Source organism: Hyaena hyaena, unplaced genomic scaffold (genome assembly GCF_003009895.1).
Source record: "Hyaena hyaena isolate Hyena2069 unplaced genomic scaffold, ASM300989v1 scaffold_967, whole genome shotgun sequence".
Lineage (NCBI taxonomy): Eukaryota > Metazoa > Chordata > Mammalia > Carnivora > Hyaenidae > Hyaena > Hyaena hyaena.
The window spans coordinates 433,592-455,093 of NW_024081608.1; the positions used below are offsets into that span (position 1 = coordinate 433,592).

Below are 21,502 nucleotides of genomic sequence, written 5' to 3' on the forward strand. Positions count from 1 at the left end.
GTGGCCGCGGAGCAGTCCAGCGCTGGCTCCCCTCACAACCAGCACCCACTCCTGGGTACACCCCCAGGGACGACAGGCGGCCTCGGACTCACATCTGTGCCCCTGAGCCCTGGGGGTCTGTGCCCGGTGGGCCCGGTGGCCGGCATGCGCAGCCAGAGTCTGCGTGCTACTACTGCTGGGCACCCGGGACGTGCTGTGTGACACTAGAGATGGTGACAAACCAACCGCCAGCTACGCCCACTCAATTCCAAAGGTTTATTTCCTTAAATTGGTATTACACAATTTAATGCAAATGGTGGGAGGGGGAGGGATCACACAAAACTCCTTTAAAAGTAGACCCAGGGCCCAGCGCAGTCTCCTAGAGAACAGAATCCGATGGCAGCCCACGTGGGCACACACGGGTCCCCTCCTGTGGTGCCAGCCTCCAGGTGGCCCTGGATCTCAGCCGACCAGAAAGCATTAAATACGAACACGTTCCGTGCAGCGAGGAACAAGTCACAGGGCTGCTCCGAGTCCAAGCACAGTGGCAATATTTCAAGTATTGCAAAGAAACACGAAGATGTCTATGTCTTGATGTAAGACATTAAGCCCCTCCCCCGGGTGCCTGGACTCTGGCCGGCTTCCTCCGCCCTCTCCAGGGTACAGACGAGGGGGCAAGGGAGGGCCGGGCAGGCCAGAAGACCCCTAGCCTCCCCTGCTGCAGCCAGGACCCAGCCTGGGGGCGGGGAGGGGGTTTTACACACACACGACTTTGGCATCAAAACCCACCGTGAGAGCTGGATGGGAGGCTTTGTACAAACAGCCCCTGGCCAGGGGGGACGAGCGCGGCAGGTCGGGGTCACCTTGATAGGCTCCTCCTACCGCTACCCACACTGTTTGTGCACACTACCCGGGAGCCACCCATCTGGCCCCACCCATCCAAAACAAACATCGGAAACTACAAATTTTCTTTTGTTAAAAAAAAGAGTTGCAGAAAAATAAGACACATTTCAGGAGTAAAGTGGAGTAGACTTCAACGTCTGTCCTGGGTTCAGAAAGCTCGGCGCTTCGTACTGTTTGTCCCTACAAGAACATTTAAATAAGAGGTCTGTGTCTCCCCGAGAGGGTCCTGGGCGGCAGGCACAGGGCACACGCTCGCACACGCTCGCACGCTACGTATATATATATGTATACAGGTCTGTACACGCCCCGCGGCAACCGCTGGGACCTGGCGGCCCATCCTGCTCCAGGGCTGCCGGCATAAAGTGCTCCGTGGTTCGCAAAGCTGGGTGGGTGGTCTTGGGGAAGGAGGGGGACGAGGGGGCCGCACCTTTTCCTGGGCAGAGCAGTCTCGGGGCCTCTGCTGGTCCCCCGCACAGCGGTGGGCGTCAGGGCCGCACGTGCCCCCTGCCATGGAGGCAGCCGAGGGGGGTCGTGACGGCTGGCTGGGGGCTCTGCCCATCTGCGAGGACTGGGGTTGCCCGGAGCATACCCAGCACCCCGAAGCCCACCGCAGCAGAGCTCAGGACGTGGACGCGGGAACCCCGACCTCGCCCCGGCGCCAGCAGGCAGCACCGAGGCCGCAGGCTCGTCCCTTCCAGCTGGCCGTCCCCGAGCCTGGGGGACTTGGCGGGAGAGACAGCCCCTCGGGCGCGGCGAGCCGGGCACCCCGCGGTCAGGCACTGATGCCACTCAGCAGCGCGGACAGCCTCCGCTCGATGCACAGCTTGCCTGTGGCGAGGGAGACTCGGTCAGCGGGCCCGTGCTGCCCACCCCTGCCCGCCCCTCCTGGGCTGGCCCCGCGGCACTCACACTTGGCGATGTTCTCCACGTCGGCCCGGTCGGTGAGGAGCGGCTGCAGCCCCTCCATGAGCAGCAGGGCCTTGTGGTAGCGCTGCACACAGTCCTCCCGGCGGTGGAACATCTCGTCCAGGGCGGCCGACTGCACCTGGTCCGGGGAGGCGGGGGCTCAGTCCAGCCGCCCGGCACCCCCCCGGCCCGTCTGGCACACACATTGGGGGCAAAGCCTCGAGGGCTGCTGGGGCCACTCGAGGGCCTACTCGGAGGCTTGCAGAGCCTCGGGCAACGAGCCGGCCACCACCGCCCGAGGTGGGCCGGCGCTGCGGGACAGGGCACCCCCTTGGCAGGCGGGGTCGCTACTGTGATGGCCTCACTCACCAGCAATCATCCCTCGGGAGGAGCGGGCTGACCTCCCCCAGACCTTCGATCGGGCTGCTCATTTATGCTACATAACTGCATTTCCCAGGAATAACCACTTCCTCAGAGCCGATGCTCTGAAAGACCCCAAGCAGAGAAAGGTACAGGCCCCTGCAGGTGCCCCGCTGCCCAGAGGCCACGTGACCACGCAGGGCTGCCCGCACTGGCTTCTCCTGGAGCACACTCGCCCACGGTGCGGCTTGACAAGTGGAGCCCTGGCTCCGCAGCTGGGGAAGAGGAGTCGGTCTCCCAAAGCGGTGCGGGAGGGGCGCCCCCAGGGCCCTGGCACCCGTGTGCTGGGGCGGGCTCCCGGCACCCATCACCGGCTCGCGCCCCCCCAGCCTCCCTCCCCTCACCCCCTACCGTTTGCACCGCATGGCTGAAGATGAGCTTCTCAGCGGTGACGCTCTGGACGCGGTCCAGCAGCCGCTGCTTGTCCAGGAAGAAGCGCTGCAGGCGCAGGCTCAGGCCTTGGCAGGACAGCACGCTGGCCTTGTACAGCTCGTTCAGCTTCCGCACCACTGCAGGGGCGGGGGGGGGGGAGGGCCCGCACCCCCGCCCCTGCCTGGGAGCACCGCCCCCCCCCCCCGGCCTGCGCACACCCCGTCTCCGGCCTCCACTGCTCTCGGGGGCACGGCGCTCACCCTGCTTCACAGTGGACGACAGGCACAGCCTGCCGGCCCGGATCTGGTCGATGGCGGTCTGCAGGCCCGAGGACAGCAGTTCGGCCACCTTCAGGTAGAGCACCAGCTGCTCTGCGAAGCTAGAAGGCGGCACCCACATCAGGTGGCTCGGAGCCCCACGGGACCCACCTCCCCACTGCCCCCCCCCCCGGGGCCCCTGGGGCACACCCACCCCCATTCCCGGCTCAGCAGGCTGATCTGGTCGGCCACCACGCTCTCCTGTAGCTGCGCGTCCGGGCCCCCGGTGGCCTCGCCGGTGCTGCCCCTCAGGGCCGCGATCTCCAGGACGTGCTGGACGAAGACGAGAGTGAAGCGCAGGCCGTGCAGGATCTCCGTGTGCTCTTGCTGGGGGGGAAGCGGGCAGCTGAGGGGGGGCTGCGCCTGCCCCACCCCTGCCCCCCGTGGGCCTGCCACCTGCGGGGCTCACCTCCATCAGCGTCTCCTCAGGGAGGTCGGGGGCCTCGAAGGTCACAGCCCCCTCCAGGTTGGCGGTGACAGGGTCAGCAAAGCTGCGGCAGTGGCCGGGGGCCGGGACCTCGGGTGCCGCCTCACTACAGGTGCTGGGAGCCAGGTGACGGGCTGAGGAGGAGCCGGCTGAACCGACGGAGCCGGAGGAGCCCACTGCGGGGAGAGGGCCGGGGCACAGCAGCCCCACCTCTGCTGTGACACCCCCACATGCAGGACGTGCTCCCCACAACAGACCCCTCCCCAGCCTCGGCTGGGCGCCCCTCCCTCCGGCTGGCTGGCCTCGGTTTGCATCCAGAAGCTCCATCCAGCCTGCCTCCTGCCCCAGTGCAGGTGGGCCCCTCCAGTCCAAGAGCCAGGGCTGTGGGCATGTCTGTGTGGCCCGGATTAGCGCCCAGGGCGGCCGCAAAGACAGGTGCTGTGGGCGTTATCCCCGCCCTGCATGTGAGGACGATAGCACCTCCGTCTTCCTGACCCATCCTGACGCAGCCGCCTGTGCCACTTACCCCCTGCAGCCTGGAGGAGCACCACGCGGCCCTCACCTGAGAACATCCTGGCCCGGGGGCCCTGGGGCGGCGTGGTCCCACTTGGGGGCGAGCCCACGGTAAACACCACGGGAGACGGGCTGCTGGCCCCCCCAGCGCGGGCTCCGGGGTGCAGGGTCCCTCCGAGGCCAGCAGAGGGCGCTGCAAGAGAGAAGAAGAGCTCAGGGGGGGCCCTGCTGCCAGCACCCTGCCGGGACCCCACCCCCACCCCCACCCAGGGTAGCCCCCAGCCGCCCACCGATCTCCATAGGCTTCTCCTGCAGGCTGTCCGTGCTCCCCGAGTCAGGGGCCTGGGTCCCAAATGCAGCCTTAAGGAGCAGATCAGTGAGACGCCCGGTACTGAGGGACCTGTGGGTCGGGGAGCAGTGGCGATCAGCCTGTGGGTCCCTGCCCAGCCGGGGCCCCTGCGCACGCGCCTGCAGCAGCCCGAGGGAGGCAGTGTCCCCCGCTGGTTGGACAAGCAGAGTGAGGCTCAGAAAGGGTCGCCAAGGGAGGAGGTGCAGAGTGGGCCCCTCCTCACATACAGGCCTCTCCTTCTGCCCCAGGGAGAATGAGACGGGGGGGGGGGTCCCCACTCACCTGCCGAAGGGGCTCTTGGTGTCCTCAGTGGGCCGGAGGCCAGGGCCCAGCTGCTGCCCCTGGAACGGTCCCGCCTCTGACAGATCAGGCAGCGTCCGGTTCCGAGGGGGCGTCATGACGACGCCTTGCCGGGCCAGGAGCGTCAGCAGGTTCTGCGAGCTGGGGGTCTTGGGGAAGTCGAACGCAGGCACAGCCTAGGAGCACAGGGGACAAGGTGCAGGCGAGCGCTACTGTGAGCGCATCAGCAGCCCAGCACCCACGCAGCCTGCACCCGAGGTCTGCAAGGCATAGACAAGACACCTGCACATGCCGGAAGGCAATACCCTCCACGCACGCGCAGCCCTGAGGACCCCACGACCGTGCCTACACCGCGTGCACGCGCAAACCCTGAGGACCCCACGACCGTGCCTACACCGCGTGCACGCGCACGCCCTGAGGACCCCACGACCGTGCCTAGAGGGCCTCACTGCACTTCAGAGAACTACACGAGGGCAGAGCTAAGCAGTTTGCCCAGAGTGATGCTGGGGCACGTCGGGTAACTTTTGCACTTCTGGGCCCAAAGCTCCCCATCCGCTGGCCCCTGGCCCCTAACCCTGCCAGGCAGGGGCGCTGACGGCCTCAGCAGGTACGTGGGAAGGGGTCCTCGGTACAGAGCCACCCTGAGATCTTTTCCCAGGACTGGGCGGCCCCTCCCGCCCTCTCCCCACCAAGTTCCAGCCCCGTTACCTTGGTGGGGGAGCCCAGGATGGGGGGCAAGGGGTTCCGCTGTAGGAAGTCAGGCAGCTTGGGTGAGCCTCGCAGCGGCCGGCAAGACTGAAGCACATGGGACGGCTGCGGGGGGCTGGACTGGGGGGGGCCAAACGCTGCCCCCAGCGGGTCCGTGGGGGGCTTGGGCAACTTAGGGCGGACAACATGCAGGTCAGACAGGTTGGGAGCGCTGTGCAGGCGACAGCCCAGCCCAGCAGCGTGGGGAGAGTGCTCGGGCACGGAGGAGCCTGGGATGGGACAGGACAAGGCCCAATCACTGCCATGTGGGGGCCACCCGGCCCAGCGCACGCCACCACCAAGCAGGAGCGTGTGTGCGAGGCCCTCGAGGTAACCAACCCTTCCCCCGCACTGCTCCCCGGTGCACAAGGCAGACTGCGTGGTGGGCACGGACACGGAATCCCCAAGTGCACCAGGACAACCCCCAGGCTGGAGCTGGAGCCGGTGAAAGCCATTTCGCGGGATGCCCACCTTCTCCTAACTCGGAAGAAGGGAGCTGTGAGAGCCCTCGCCCGCTCTGCCCTCCTCCCCTGGCGGGGCCACACCTACCTGGGTGAGGGGATCTGCCAGCCCGCATCTCGGGTGCCTGGGGAGAGGGTGCCCCACTCCAGCCTGGCCGCTCGGGGATGATTCCAACTTGAGGAGAGAGGGGTCACCAGGGTCACGCCCAGGCAAAGAGGGCCAGTCTCCTCCCCACCCCCACCCGGCCCCGGCCCAAAGGGACACCCAGGCCCACTTCCACCAGGCCGTCCAGGTTCACCTTGCGGAGATGGTGTGTAGGGCCGGCCCCCGCCCAGGGAGAGCTTCCTGGCCAGGGCAGCTCCGTGCTCGGCATGGGATGGGGGCGACGGACTGGCCCGGGCAAAGCCCAGGGGGCTGGTGCTGCCCGACCTGCGGATGGCAGAGCACCTGGGGGCATGAGCAGGCATGAGGTGAGGCCCCCAGCCACGCACGGTGAGGGTCATAGCCAGGCCAGATGGCTCGTCGTCCTCCGCTGTGATAACGGGCCTCACTAGGAGCCTTCGGGAGGACTGGACCCCTCACCCCACTAACTAGGGGGTAGAGACCCCATGTGTCCCTGGGGCATCCTCACGCCTGAGGTCAGTTCCTTGTCAGGACAACACTGGCCCCCAGGGCCTTCTGGGAATTAAAAAAAAAAAAAGGGCCTTCTGTTGCATTCACCGGAATTTATCAAAAATCAATATTGGGTCTTGTAGAGCCACCTGGGTGGTGACTCAGTTGGTTGTGCATCTGACTCTTGATTTAGGCTCAGGTCACAATCCCAGGGCCGTGAGATCAAGCCCCAAGTTGGACTCTGCACTGAGCATGGAGCCTGCCTGGGATTCTCGCTCTCTTCCTCGGCCCCTCTCCACCGCTCAACCATGCACTCCGTTCTGTCTAAGAAACACAGTCATAAATGTAGAATCTCTGCACACCCACTGCATGAACTCTGACGGTAAGGGGTACATGCTGCACAGCCTGCGAAACTGTGTGTGACAACCCTGGAGCGGGATTCTCACCACAGCTCTCCAGGGCATGCCCTGCCACGAGGCGGAGCCGCTGCAGCTACCGGGCTCGGTGCTGAGGGCGCTAGACTCACCGTGCGGCCTGGTACGGGGTGGGCGACTGCAGACTCTGCTCAATGCGCTGGTAATTGTGCACCTGCGTGGGCACCGGGATGGGGACAGACACGCCGCACCTGCTGCTGGACGGGCCGGCCCGGCTGTGGCGGGAGAGGCAGGGCGTGGTCAACGGAGACACTGCACTGGGCTGAACCCTAGGCTCAAACATCGGGGGGCAGAAGCCACCCAGGCCACCTGCTTCCTCACCTCTGCGTGTGCCCAGCACCGCTACCATGCAGGCAGCAGGAACTGTTCCCACCCCACCCCATTCACGCTGTGCCCAAGGAGCTTCTGGATGGGACCAACCACTGGGACACGTGGAAAAAGGCCAGGCAAGGGACAGTGAGGCCGAGCCTGCTCTCCCACCTTGGCCCTGGGAACCCAAGCCCACCCAGCCCTGCAGGATGGGGGGGGGGGGGGGTGAGTGTGTGTGTGTGGCAACACTGGTCCCCGGGGGTCCCTGCAGCTCCCCATCCCTGGGTCTACATCTCTCTGATCACAGCCCTGTCCCCTGGGTCACCCATGAGATGCCCAGTGTCCTCGAGGCCTGAACTAAGACAGGACCCCCAGACTCCAACCTGGGGCTGGAGGCCCTAATCCTGACTCGGGGCCACTCCCAGCTGTGCCTTCCAGGCCCCACTCACCCGGAGGGGCTTGGAGAGCTGCTGCAGGGTGGGGAAGGAGATGGGGTCCGGCCACGGCTCTCCGGGCCAGCCGAGGCCACCAGTGAGCTCCTGATGGGGACAGAACACACAGGCAGGACACACCTCAGGCCGACCAGGGCCAGCATGCCCCTCTCCCAAAAAGATTAGACGGCAAGGCAGGGGGCTTACCCGCTACACATCAGGCTGTCCGGTGGGGGCTTGGCTCCAACCGGCTCGGCCACCAGGTCACCTGCGGATGGGAGACAGGGGAGGCTGGGCATCAGGACAAGTGTGCATCCCACCCTCCTGGGTCACTCACCCACCCCGAGAGACCCCACACTCAATTCCAGAGACTGACGGGAGGCTGACGGGAGGCTGACGGGAGGCTCCGTGAGACAAAGCGGGGGGGGGAGCCGGCACTCCCAAGTCCCACCGTCACGTGCGCTGGGGACTCCCTTACCTGACTGGACCTTAGGGCTCCCAAGGCAGACCCTGGGTGCTCTGTGCATATCCCAGCCTCCAGCCAGCTCCAGGCTAGGCACCCCCAGCTCCCAGTCCTGGCCTGAGCCCTCTGCCGGCACCCTGGGTCCCACAGCTGCCCAGCAACGTCTCCTGCGGCCCTCCCTACCTTGCCTGACGTGGGCCTGGGGCTGCTCTGACCCGAGTCACGGGATGGCCAGGGGCAGCAAAAGGAAGTGTCAATGTCCAGGGGCACGAGAGGAACCTGGGACCCCAGGACAGGGCTTGGGGAGGGCTGGGCCTGTCCCAGAGGCCTGAGCAGTGCCTGGGCGCAGTACTGAGCTGGCAGCTCTCTCCCCGGGAGCAGGCGCTCCGCACGGTGGGGAGGGTGGAGGGCCGGGCCTGAGCACAGGCACTCGGGCCACAACCACCCACTGGGAACCGTAGGACTTGGCTTGCACTCTGTAGCCAAGCTGACCTGGTAGGGAAGCTCCCAGAACCCATCCCGAGGGCCCACAGGCAGAGAGAGGGTTGCAAACACACACACACACAAGCTCAGTGACGCAAACCCCGGCCCAACCTGGAAACTGGGCTGGGACCATAACGAAGTCATCCGTGTCACAGGACGAATCCTTGCTGCTGCCGCCGGAGCCACGGGAGCCGTGCAGGAATCCAGCGGTGTCGGCCGGGGAAGTCAGCGTCTTCTGTAGCTGCTGCTGCATGTCCCCGAGGGACTGCGGGCCAGAAGGGAGGCCACTGAGACCCGGCCCCAGGGCCTGGGTGAAAGTGCGGCTGCTGAGAAGGGATGACGCTCTCCTCCCGAGGGGCCACCCCTTCCCCCATTTTGAAATGGGGAGTTTCTGAAATGCTGTGCCCCCAGCTGGCCCCACAGGACAGTCACTGGACGGGGCTCCTGGGGAGACCGTTTCAGTGACACCCCCACCACCCTGCTTCTCCATCAGTCCTGCAAAGGCCTGAAACGGAGGCCGCCAGCGCTCAGTATTGTAAGGTGTCACCCAACAGCCCGCAGCGTCCACCAGGGTCATGGCCCCGCCTCGGCGCCCCCTCAGCAGGCCCAGCCCCGCCCCGTGCCGAGGGCCGGGACTGCCCAGCGGGCTCTAAGACTCCGGGCCTCCCTGTCCCCGTTCCCAGGAGTGCACACCAGCGCTCACGGAGGCCCTGAAGAACACGGACCCGCACCTCGCAGGTCAGCCTCCGGGACGGGAGGGCTGGGGGAGGGGCCAGCTTCTCCCGCTTCAACGGTTTATAATCAGAACATGGCTGGCACATCTTGTGTGCGTGGGTCAGACAAACCCACAGAAATAAAGGCGAGTGTCCTGAGGCTGCTCTGACCCCAGTGTGACATCCTCGCGCTCCAAACCCCAGAGTCGGGCCCCCAGCAGGTGACTCACCGGGGGGGAGGCCAGGTGCGAGGTGGAGCTGCTGCTGGAGCTGCTGCCGGACCCGGAGCTCGGGTACGAGGGCACGGGCACGGGGGGGGCTGGCAAGAACACAGGTCAGCACGCTGGCACCGTCCCCGTCCCTCCCCCAGCCTGGCCAGGCCAGCCCATCGGCAGCAGGTGCGCGGCTCCTAGCGCACCGAGCACAAACTGCCATCGCCCACCCGGAGGACCCAGGCACGGGCAGAGGCAGCCCCAGCTCCTAGCCCGTCAGCTGTGTGCAAGCCCCCCCCGTGGCCTCGGGGCCCCCAGGCACTCAGGGGACTCACACTTCTTCACGCTGGCACTGGCCTCAAGAAAAGGATGATGGAAGAACTCGTCTGCAAAAGGGAGGGTGGGTGAGCGAGGCCCCAGGAGAGCCCTGTCCCCAGGGGCCCCCAGGGGAAGGATGGAGCTCTCCTCAGCCACCTGCGACCCCCTCTGGGTCCGGCCTCCAGCAGCTCAGGTACCGCTTCCGGCCAGCCCCCCCACCCGCGAGAGGGCTTTCTCGCAGCAAACCCAGGCTTTTCACGGCCTGTGCAGCCGGGCCGGGGGCTGAGGGCACCCAGGAGCCCACAGTGCCCAGAGGACCCCGCTCACCGAAGTCCATGCGGTCCCTATGGTTGCGCTGCAGCAGGGCCAGCAGCAGCTGCCTCAGCGGCGCGGACGTCTCGCGGGGGATGCTGCGGTGGGGCGGGAAGACAGCATGACTCAGCGGCCCACCGGGGTCGGGGGGAGGGGGAGGGGGGTGCCAGGCGAGGGCACTTACGTGGGCACCAGGGTCTTGTTCCTCTCGTAGAAGAGGCGGAGGTCCTGGGGGCTGCTGGCCTGGTGGGGGAGGGCAGCACGTGAGGGCCCGTGGCCGGGGACCAAGCAGCGCACGCCCTCTGGGCTTCCCCCCTCCCCCACCCAGGCTCCAGACCACCACGACTGCACGAAGACAGTCAGGTGAGCCAGAAGCGAGGCGGCCAGGCCTCTTGTATGACTGGATGTCTGCTTCTTGAAATTAAACAGTCCATGAGCCCCAGCCCTGCAAAGGACCCCAGAATAAGCTTTCCCCTCCCTGCGGGCACTGTACCCCACAGGGGTCGGCTGGCTGGCACGTGTGGTCATCTGCTCAGTGGTGTAGTGCCAGGCACTTATGCCAGTACCGGCGTACAGCCAGGAGCAAAAGCATATCCCCCCTTCCCAGGGCTGACCACCAGGGACAGGGAGGGGTGTGGGGAGCTAGGGGGCCAGCCTAGGTCACTGGGCAGTCAAATAAGGCTGAGGGGCAACCTGGCAACAGCTGAGAGCTGCCTGGTCAGGCCATGAAATCACTATGGGGTGCGCAGCCCAGCATGGCTGGCTCAGAGCCCTAAGCGCTCTGGGGTCCCACCACTGAGCAGGGGGCTGCTTTTCAAATGTGGTGTCCCCCCAGGGCCCAACGCCAACACAGGAAATCACACCGGCACCAGGCTGGGAGGGGAGGGAGGGCACACGGACACACTCCAGAGCCCACCCACTCCAGCCTCGGCGCTGACGAGACCACGGGTGGGCCGCGCTCCAGTGAGGGAAGGCTGCAGGGCGGCAGTGCTCGGTGGGGGAGCGTCAGGGTGCACGTTGGCAGCCAACCCACACCCGAGGGGTGCTCGCTCACCTGGAAGGGCGCCTTCCCCGTCAGGCACTGGTACACGATGGTGCCGATGCTCCACAGGTCGGCCTTCCCATCGTAATGCTGGGACATGATGACTTCGGGGGCCTGTGGGCGCCAACGGCACAGGTCTGCACCGGGGTGAGAACTGGCGAGGCGCACGGGGACCCAGGCCCAGCACCAACAGCAGCCAGGTGTCCCGCCCCAGAGGTGGGAGGAAACCGTGGTGCAGCCACGCAGGCCACCACCCGAGGGGGGGCCCCAGGAGGGGCGCGGCCGGGCAGGAGCAGCGCCTACCATGTACATGGGAGAGCCACAGAGCGTGGCCGCCATCATGTTGCTCTGCAGGTACCGAGCGAAACCGAAGTCAGCTGCAGGCGAGGAGGGGCACATGAGCGGGGCGGCCGGAGCTCTGGGGGCTCCCCGCGCAGCCCCCCTGGCCCCTGACGGCCCCGGCCTCACCGATCTTGACGCGGATGTTGTTGGGGTTGGCACGGCGCCCGCCAGGGTTGGACAGCAGGATGTTCTGGGGCTTCAGGTCGCGGTGGATGATGCCCTTGCTGTGGAGCAGGCGCATGGCACCCGCGATCTGCTGCAGGAAGAGCCGGATGGTGTCCTCGCTCAGCGTCCGCATGGCTGCAGAGAGACGGGGGTGCAGCTCACCCAGGCGCCTTGTACTCACCTGGCGCTCCACCATCCCCCCTGAAGGCCCGCGGTAGCCAAGCCTGTGTCTCACGCTGGCCAACCCGAGCTCACCGCCACCAGGCCCTCAATGCCCACCCCCCCACCCCCCCACCTCAGTGCCTCCACCCCGCCCCCCGCCGCCAGGTGCTACTTTCCTAAGGCCCTTTCTCAGTTACCCTTTGGGCCCCAGGGCCTCCCCTCAGGGTGAGGGGATGGGAGGTGCCTACCGCCCCGGTGGGAAGCCAGGCCTTGCTGGGGGCCCTGCAGAGCAGCTGGCCATGTGCTTTGGGGACCCTGTAGGGCAGGGGGGGTGTACATCGGAAAGCAACGCATCCCCACAAACCGCTCAGGGCCCATTCAAGAGGGGCTCTGCCAGACGGAATCTGTCCCGAGGCTGTTCCTGACGGCTCCAACACCACGCGCGTCCCCAGCGGGGGCTCACTGCCCCTTCGGTCTTCCCCCGTAAGTGCCGGGGGGAGCAGGGGACCCACCGCGTCCATCGGGCCCGGGGGCCTCATTCACGTCAGGCTACCTCGCAGGCTAGGCTGGGGTGGGACGGCGCGCAGGCCACCCAGACAAGGGGGGTCCACTCACCGTGCAGGTAGTCAGCCAGGTCCCCGCCGTTACAGTACTGCAACACAGCAGCCGCACGGCCCGGTCAGCGGCCAGGACGGCCCCTCCAGCCCCGCGCGCTGCCCCCACCGCCCGACACCCGGCCCCCTGCTCCCGGCCTCCTTCCTGGGCCAGGTGCCCCTCGCGATCCACACTGAAGAGGTCAGTGAGGCGTCTGACCACCTCTCAGGCACCTGTCAGGGCCGCCGGAGGCTCCTGAGGTAGCAGCCCTAAGCCCACGGATGTGCAGCCAGCTTCTAACCCCCGGGTGACAAGGAACAAGGAGCCAGCAGGGCCCAGCCTCCTTGTCCTCACAGCTGGGCCTGCGGGAGGAACTCACCTCCATGACGAGGTAAACGGAATTGGCCATTTCCTGCAGAATACAGAGAAGAGGCGGTGAGAAGTGGAGGGGAGCCCCCTGCCGCCACCAATCCTCCAGGAAGCTCCCTTCAGCCTCAGTGTGACCTAGACGTTCGGCACCTAGGCCCTCAATGCCAGCTGGGCTACAAGCAAGAGAGGCCAGCGAGCACGGGCACCAGCTGGCCTGGCGGGCCCCAGGGCTGGGGAGTGGGGGGGCGGTTAATTCTGAGGTCTTCTGCTCCTGGGCTTGAATGACAGGAGCAGCAGCCAACCAGAGCACCCCATTTGCCAAGTCTGGGGAGGAGGCTGAGGTCCTGGCAGGGCAGGGAGCCAGGCCCAGCCCTGAGGTTTCAACAGGGCTCAGCTTAGCGTTCTACCCAGCCAGTGGTCCCCACGTCCCCAGGAAAGACACAACTAGGGTGCGAGGGCCGTGACCCACAACCCTCAGAAGCCACTCTGGACTCCTGCATCAGATGCCAACATGTGACGTTGGTGCTGCAAGCCCACAGCACAGGCCGGCTTCCGGCTCAGCGCCCACCACCCGTGGCCTCGCATGATGCTGGCATCCTCAGCAGGGTCCACCCCCACGAGACCATGGAGCCCGAGGCCCAGGCCAGCGCACAGGCAGTCACCACCAGCAGGCCTCATTCGTGCACAGGACGCCCCCACCTGGACGCAGCTGGCAGGAGGTGCCCCTGAGATCCCCGTCACAGCCAAGTAATCTGAGGCCCAGAAGCCAGGCAGGTGGGCTCCTAACCTCTCTGCTGTGCTACACACAGCCGTCCCCCCAGCTCTTCCCCAGGCCGTGGCGCTGCCAGCCAGCAGCAAGGCCCCAGACCTTGGTGCCAGCAGGGCACTGGGCTGGGAGCCACAGCACAAGCCCTCTCTGCTCCAGAGAACCCCAACTTCCCACCCCCCACTGTGCAGGCAAGTCTGTGAACAGCTAGCTGAAGCCCCCAAAGCATGGGGGGGGGAACCTGTTCCAGCTTGCCCCACCCCGTGCTCCCTGTCACTGCGGGGAGGGAAGGCGGGCTCTCCCCACACAGGCAGGTCCTTCCAAGCAGCTGCAGGGGAGAGATAACACGGGGCAGCTACGGGGAGTCCCCAGGCACACACTGGACAGGACAGAGAGACCAGGATGGAGGCGGGCAGGGGCTGACGTTCAGGAGGGGGTGGGAAGCTTCTAGGCAGAGGACCCCGCAGTGGGCAGAGGGAGGTGCTGGAGAGAAGAACCCAGGAGACGACATCACTCAGGCCGCCTGCTCCCTGCTTGCCATCACCTTGGCCGTGGTCACCTCGGGTGCTCACTGGGCACCCTCCAGTTACTACTGACCAGTGAGCTCTGCGGAATGCGGTGAGCTCGCACCTGGAGAAGCTAAATCCTTTGCCCCGGGGCACCCAGTAGAGGGGTAGAGCTGGGACTCAGGCCAGGCACCTCCAGCTCCCAGAAGAGCCAAAGTGACAGGCAATACAGAGACACAGCATCCATTCCCCTTGGGTGTCCCCAGGGAGTGACCCACCAGGACCAGCAGAATGCCAGGGCTATGCGGGAGTAGGGAGTGCAGCCCCTGGCCCGCCCCCCTTGCCTCTCCCCCAAACATGGGGGTGCCCAGACCCCACAACCACCTCCTCTGGAAAGGCCTCCTCCACAGAAGTCACATCAGAGTCTACACTGTGCCCAAGAACTGGGACACCTCGGCCCCACTCCCACCCCTTCCCCACACCCCCCAAGCTTCCCAAGGTGATGGCAGATGCCCTCTCTCCAAAGACCTAGTGTGCCCCGTCCCCACAGGTCAGAGCATGTCACCTCACGGGAGGCCTCCTTTCCTGAGGCCACTTGGAAGCCTCCGTGGGGCTCACGGGTGCTCAGTGAACAGTCAGGGAGCAGCAGGCCAGAGCGGGGCCTGGGTTCCTCCTCCCCCGCCGATCGCTGTCCCTCTGCCCTTGGCCGTGGGTCAGCCTCATCCCCAGCAGGCCCTCCCAGGCACGGGGCACAGAGGACGGGCGGCCAAGCCAACCTCGCTGCGGGGCGTTCAGGCTTGGGTGACCCAGGAAAGCCACACAGGGGTCTCCCACCACCCTGGGACAGACGCCAGCTTCAGACCAGCCCATTCCCGCTGGAGTGTGTCTCCCCACCTCGGAGACGGGCCCTCAGAGGCCCTACTGCACGTCCTAACTGCACTGGCTGGGCCACGTCCCCGCTGTGCCAACACCAAGCAGGTCTCAGGCAAGCAAAGTCACCGGCCCTGACAAGGACCAGAAGGTGCAGGCAGCAAGACTCCCGGCCCCTGGGTGGGGCACTTGTCCAGACAGGCTCCGTGCCCAGGCCCCCGTCCTGGCCTGGCTGCCCGGCCGCCTGGGGCCATGCAGTCACTCCTGGGGGGGCCCTCAGCGGGGAAGGAGGCGTCAGCACCACCTCCGTGGCCACAGGTGGCCTGCCCCTGCCCACTCAGCACAACCCAAATGTGCCTCCGGTCCCACTGCTGCTGGCCTCCACACAGGCTAAGCTGGGCTCTTCCCAGCTCCCTGGGGGGTGAGCAGAGCTGGCACAGGCTCCAGGCACCAAGCCACCTCCTTGGGGTCAGTCTAATTCTGTCTACACACTTGAAAAGACGAGGATCACTCCCCGGGGCTCCCGATGACCACCACATACCAGAGACATCTTGCCTCTTGGAGAGGCAGATGGGAATTGCTGGCATGTTTGCACCTTGAGAGAGCAGGTTCTAGAAAACCCTTATCACATCGATACAGAAATATAAACGTGGGGCACCGGGGTGGCTCAGTCGGTTAAGTAACTGACTTCAGCTCAGGCCACGAGCTGGTTTGTGAGTTCGAGCCCCACATCGGGCTCTCTGCCATCAGCTCAGAGCCCACTTTAAATCCTCTCTCCCCCTTTCTCACTGCCCCTTCTGCTCCTTCTGTCTCCCCCAAAACATAAATTTAAAAAAGAAATATAAACGTGGCCAAGGCACAGGACTGCCAGTCCCCATGCCCACCCAGGTGCCCTCACTGCTCCATGGCCAGATACCACCCTAGGACAAGGTAGGTCCGTCCCACCCGCCTCACCACCCCCCTAAGGAAGGAAACAGTACACACAGGGGTCCCACAATTCTGCCCCAGTCACACAGCTGGCTGTGGGGGGGGTTGGACACCAAGTCCCGACTACCTCCCTGTGCAGCCCCAAGAAAGGGGGTGAGGATTCCCAACCTGTGCACCTGAGGTGCAAGGGAGATGAAAGTGAGCCCTCTCCCTCCCCTGGCAGGGTCCCACAGGCCCTGGAGCCGGGCCAGGTGTCCTGGGCAGCCTGGCGCGGGCATCCAGGCACGTAGGAGGCCACTCCGCCATGGGGCGCTAAGGTGCTTTGCTTAATAGGATCCCAACTCCCTGCCTGGGCTGGGCTGGGTGGGTGGGCACGCGCTGACCTAGTCACCTCCCCGGGGGCAGCCGGGTCTCAGCTCAGGAAGGTGGTCCTAGCCCCGGGTGGAGGCGGGGAACAGAGCAGAGCTGCCCCAGGCCGGCTCTTCCAGGCGCCTCCCAGGACTCCCAGAAGGGAAGGAGGCCCGGCCCAGCCTCCTTCCTCGGGAGCCTCCCCAGCTGCCCATTGTGTGCCGGCAGCTCCCTGGAGGGCGGCCTGCCCCCTTCCTCCGCACGCTGGGTGGGCCCACCCGACTCCGGAACTGCCGGGACAATCCCTGGGGAACAGTCTACACACACCGCCGAGGACCACCGAGCCCCGGCTGCTACACACCCGGCAAGTCCACTGATGTGCCTTGCACGTGCCCACAGCAGCTCTGCTCCAGGGCACCGACTGCGCGCTGGCAGTGGGGTCCGGTGCGGGCGCGGGGCCCCGGCGGCCAGCGCAGTGCTGAAAGCACACAGACCCGCAGAGACGAGTCCCCTCAGAGGGCAGGGCCACGGTCCCACGTAGGGAGAAGCCAGGGCCTGAGTCCCTCGGGCAGCACGCCTATTTCTTACCTCACCGCGGAGTCCCGCACGGTGCTTCCTGAGGCACTTAATCCACGTTTCCTACTGCCCGGGACGTGTTGTGCTTCCACATTTTAAGTTAAAACTGAGCTGGTGCCAAGGGGCTCCCAGGAGGCCCGCATCCTGTCCCGGGGCCCTGGCCCCTCTCAGACTGGCCGGCCACACGTCAGGAGGTGGGCCGGCTCTGTCTGCAGCCAGGTGGCCTGGGGGAGGGAGTCACGTCCAGCTGGGGGAACGCGCCGCCCTGGGAGGGGGAGGGCAAGGCCTGTGACCGCCAGCCCTCCTCCCAGGGCACGGGGGGCAGGGCTCGTCCTGGCGGGGGGCACAGTCCTATATCCTGATTCCTGCAACGGCCACCCTCCCCGGGGAAGAGCGTGTCCAGACACCATATACCACATGGGTCTCACCTCAATCTGGAAGGCCCCAGACCACAGGCTACGGCTGCCTCAGCATGGGTCACGGTGTCTCAGAACAGTGTCCTGAGGGTCCCCCACCAAGCACCCACATGAGGCTGACAAATGTCCCTATTCCATAAGGGCCACAAAACTACAATCTAAGAGAATGTTTGCAACCAATCACAAAAGAGCCTCCTTAGTGTATAAAAAGCTCCTACAAATCACTATTTATACAGCACCTGTTACACAGGAGCTGCAGATAGAGGCATGTGTCATAAACCGATCCGGGTTCTCATCATGACCACCCTGCAACGCAGGTGTACTACTATCTCCCACGTTACAGGTAACACAGACACCAAGAGACTGAGAGCTTGCCCAAGGTTAAGTCACACAAGTGAAGTCACGGAGGAGCTGGGTTCAGGGAAAGGCAGTCGGGCTGGGGACCCGCTGTGAACCCGGTGCCATCCAGCCTCAGTGATAAGGCCAACAGGGATCACGCGCAGGGCAGGTGGTATTCTGAATACACACACCGGGACGCTGACCCTCACTCACAAGTGAAAACACACCGACACGTCATTTCTCGCCACGATGCGGGTCTGATAAGCGACCCCCTGGCAAGGGTATGGGGAGACGGGCCCTTCTGAATGCAGCACCGCTGCGTGCCCAGGCCCAGCTCTGGGGGCCACAATCTGACAACTGTCCCAACCTGGAAGCACACGTCCCAGGCACCCAAGGACTCCCACACGCAAACCCACACACGGCGGAAGCGAGGGCAAGGCCAGTCTCTCTCACTGCCGACGTGTCGAAATCCCAGGAAAACGCCACGTGCCGTCAGCAGGGTTTGGCAGGTCAGTCTTGCCATGTGGGGCGATCGTACCCAACATGACGGCCACAACTGGAACAGAAACACGCACACAGGACTCCCTGACCAGATGCAAGCACAACTCCGTCATCTCTAACACAGAGAGATGGAGGCACAGAGAAGTTAAGATACTTGCCCAAGGACACACAGCTACTTTAAGCGGCAGAGCCAGGTCTGGAAGTAGGTCATCCAGCTTCAGCTTCTGGGTTCCGAACCACTGTGCTCAGGGGCGGTAACCTCGCAGGAGTTCTGGGGGAATTTTCTTGGGAGAAAGGTGTAACTTCTCACATACATTGGGACACTGTGTGGCATGACAAAGATCCTGCTGCCCCAAGATACACGCAGAACAGTGGATGCCGTGGTGGCACAGGGGCTTGTAAGAACGTGTTTCTGTCCCTGGAGAGATCCAGAAACAACCAGTGTGTGGGGGGGGCCCTCTGGGGGTAAGATGGAGGTCAACAGGGAAAAGGGTTACCTTCTTCCAAGTCTGCTTCTATAATCCTTTTTTAAGCTAAATTATTTATCACCTAGTTTTAAATGCCACTTCTCCGAGGTCCCATGTGTCTCTGAGTCCAGGGACTCAGGGGACCAGCCCACACCCTGGGGGTGAGAGCAGAGCCCCAGCAGAGGCCAGGCCCTGGGTCGGGGGAGGACACACAGCCTCCAAGCGAGCGCCTCCTCCAAGCAGGGAAGCTGACTCGCCGCCAGCATGAAAGGAAGTGGCGCTGCCCACAAGCAGGTGTGTGGCAGCCGGGATGGGGAGGGAGGAAGGGGGGAGAGTGGGGGGGGCACAGGGGGGTGGAGACAGGGAAAGGTGTGAGTTGGAGGGGGGGCCACTCTGCTGCCCCCAGGACACAGTGTGTCTGTGCCCAGTGCCCGGCTTCCAGGTACTCGCTGTCGCACTGGACCTGTGCCCTGCCCGTCACCTCACCACCTCACGTCACGCGACAACCCCCAAGGCCACGGCCCAGCTCTGAAGGGGGAGGAGGAGAGCAGGGGAGGAGGGAGGAGGCCACCAAAACATAGACAGCCGGGCTGGGAACTTCCCCTCAGCCAGGGGCTGGTCCCGTGGCCTCCGTAAACAGGTTTCAAAATCATTAGTCAGCACTTTGGCCCGCAGATCTGCCGCCTCAGGCTCCCGGTCCCCAAACTGGGTGTCCAGGGTGCTGGACACTCACCGAAGCGGGGCCCCACCTCGGGCCCTGAGACCTGGGGGCAGTGAGGGAACCCAGCTGAGGCCTCCTGAGCCCGCTGGGCCTGACTGCCTCCCGGCCTGGGCTGTCTGGCCCCGGCTGCCAGCAAGAAGGAATCTCCCTGGGCCCCTCCCCTCCCCCAGCCTGACGCAGGGAGAGACTGGCCAATGCCCGGCCGCTGGAGCAATGTCAACAACCAGCCGGCCCAGACAGGTGGGCCCGGCCGGCAGGATCGCCTGCGCTGAGGACAGGGCCCATGTCAGGGCCACTGGGCCAGACAGTCCCGAGGGCCGCGCCGTAGCTACACACCTCGGGCGGTCCGAGTAACTCCAACAGGGGTGCTCCCTGGTGCCTGTGGCGGTCAGGCAGCCGGGGGCGGCAGGGCCCTCCCAACATGCCCTGAGAAGCCCGGGCTCAGAACTGGGCCGGGAATGGAGAATGAAGTCTCCAGACTCCTGGGCAGGCCACACAGATCTACACACAGGTGCTTAGCAAATTCTCCCAACTTGAGACACCGGCCTAGAACCTTCCACCACTGACCAGGGCCTCCAGCACTTGGCTGGTCTAGGACCAAGCTGTGCACAGGCCAGCCTGGGAGGGTAATGTACCCCCTCCCCACGCGACCGGTACCCTCTCCCCAGCGGGAACGGAGCCCGGAGCCTTACCTGAAAATCATACAAAGCCACGATGTTTTCATGTTTCAATTCCTAGGACAGAAACCCAAATTTCTTATGATCAGGGCAGGCTCACCCAGCACCCTCTCCCCCTATCACTTCCAACACTGCTCACCTTGAGAATCTTGATTTCCTTCCCCAGCAGTGTCTGGGACTTGGCCAGATTCTTCTTGTTGATGCACTTGACTGCGACCTCCAGGTCGTGCTTCTGAAAACCAAACGTGAACGTTCCTCAGGGGCCAGGAATCCCGGAACCATAGAAGGCCACCTCCAGGCCAGGTAAGCGCCTGGGGGGTTCCGATGCCGGTGGCGAGGCCCCAGGTGTGGAATCCGAATGAGGCGTCCGGGTGATGCAAAGGTGGGGGAGCCCCGGATGTGGAGATGGTGATGAAGGGCCCGCGGAGTGGGGCAGGCATAGGAATTCGCGGGTCCTGGGCAGGGTCGGGGGGCCTGGGTGTGGGGCGGGGATGGGGGTCCCAGGTGTGCGGCGGGGAGAAGGGGTCGCCCCCTCGCCGGAGCTGGGGGAGCTGGGTTCGGACGCGCCGGCGCCCCTCACCTCCCGGTGGCGCCCCTTGAAGACCACGGCGAAGGCGCCGTGCCCGATCAGGTCCTTGCGCGAGAACTCGAACTTGCCCACGGCCTCCAGGCCGCCGCGGCCGGGCTCCATGGCGCGGGCGGGCGGTCAGGCGGCGGCGCGGGCCGGGGGCGGCGGGCCCCGGGGGGCGCGCCCCATCGGGCAGGCCGGGCCCGCCTCCAGCCCCACGGGCCGCTCGGGGCGCTCTCGCAGCCCGGGCTGCTGCTGCGGATCCCTGCCCGACTCCAACTCGGGCTCGGATCCGGGCTCCGGCTCGGACTCCGACGGGGAAACAAAAGAGCCGCGGCCGCCGGGCCCCTGAGCCTGAGACGCCAGCGCAGGCGCAGTGCGCGCCGAGAGGCGGGACACGGGGCGGGGCCTGGCGGGGCGGCCGCGCTCAGTGGGCGGTGGGACGGGGGGCGGGCCCTTGTGGGGGCGGGGATTAAGTGGGGCAGGGGCGGAGCCAGGCCTGGACTCGCCCTCTGGGACGGCCGGGGGGGGGAGGGGAGGGAGGGGGACTGTGCGCCAGCTCCCGGGTCGGCTGCCTCCTGTCTGCACAGCCGCGGTAATAGCTGGCAGTGCCACGTGTGCCCCCAGGGCTAGGGGCTGCATTGAATAAATTCTTAGGCGGTCACCTGGCCAGTTCGGTCTGTAGAGCATGGGACTCTTGCTCTCAGGGTCTTGAGTTCAAGAACCATGTTGGGCATAGAGCTTGAAAAATAATAATTAAAATAAGATAAAATTTGTAAAAAAAAAAAAAAAAAAGAAATTCTTAGAAAGAGAAGGGCTGCTTTACAGGTGATGCATTTTATTTATTTAAAAAAAATTTTTTTTAATGTTTTTATTTATTTCTAGGAGAGAGAGAGAGCGTGAGCAGGGGAGGGTCAGAGAGAGAGGGAGTCATAGACTGAAACAGGCTCCAGGCTCTGAGCTGGCAGTCAGCACAGAGCCCGACGCGGGGCTCGAACCCACGAACCGCGAGATCATGACCTAAGCGAAAGTCGGACGCTTAACCGACTAAGCCACCCAGGCGCCCCACAGGTGATGCATTTTAAATCGCATTGGATCATAACAAACTGTCCACCAAATTGAACCAAAACACAGGAAATCAGAAAGTTTCGATAAATCCTTTCA

General features: G+C 65.0%; 1 protein-coding gene across 2 annotated transcripts; it reads right to left on the bottom strand.

Moving 5' to 3' along the window:
* Nucleotides 1-240: 240 nt before the first annotated feature.
* Nucleotides 241-20,675, bottom strand: ULK1 (unc-51 like autophagy activating kinase 1). 2 transcript variants are annotated; one of them, XM_039221269.1, is made up of 28 exons: nt 20,351-20,675; nt 19,910-20,002; nt 19,786-19,827; nt 12,667-12,699; nt 12,309-12,345; nt 11,493-11,666; nt 11,328-11,401; nt 11,037-11,138; nt 10,167-10,225; nt 9,998-10,080; nt 9,688-9,738; nt 9,371-9,459; nt 8,539-8,734; nt 7,689-7,749; nt 7,500-7,589; nt 6,834-6,956; nt 5,994-6,142; nt 5,783-5,869; nt 5,195-5,463; nt 4,469-4,662; nt 4,128-4,237; nt 3,887-4,030; nt 3,307-3,500; nt 3,052-3,224; nt 2,841-2,959; nt 2,560-2,717; nt 1,792-1,927; nt 241-1,710 (listed from the first exon to the last, which is right to left on the bottom strand). In XM_039221269.1, the coding sequence occupies exons 1-28, from the start codon at nt 20,459-20,461 to the stop codon at nt 1,655-1,657; spliced, it is 3,207 nt and encodes a 1,068-aa protein (XP_039077200.1). In that variant the 5' UTR covers nt 20,462-20,675; the 3' UTR covers nt 241-1,654. The 2 variants fall into 2 exon arrangements, with proteins under 2 accessions (XP_039077200.1, XP_039077201.1); XM_039221270.1 differs by having other exon boundaries at nt 8,539-8,692; nt 20,351-20,461.
* Nucleotides 20,676-21,502: the final 827 nt, after the last annotated feature.

Excerpts from the sequence above, each read along its gene's own strand:
- ULK1 (XM_039221269.1), bottom strand. The coding sequence starts at position 20,461 with ATGGAGCCCGGCCGCGGCGGCCTGGAGGCCGTGGGCAAGTTCGAGTTC. Across the intron at positions 4,031-4,127 it reads GGAGAAGCCTATGGAGATCG|CGCCCTCTGCTGGCCTCGGA; the intron begins GTGGGCGGCTGG and ends TCTCTCTTGCAG. Across the intron at positions 3,501-3,886 it reads CCGGGCCAGGATGTTCTCAG|TGGGCTCCTCCGGCTCCGTC; the intron begins GTGAGGGCCGCG and ends CTCTCCCCGCAG.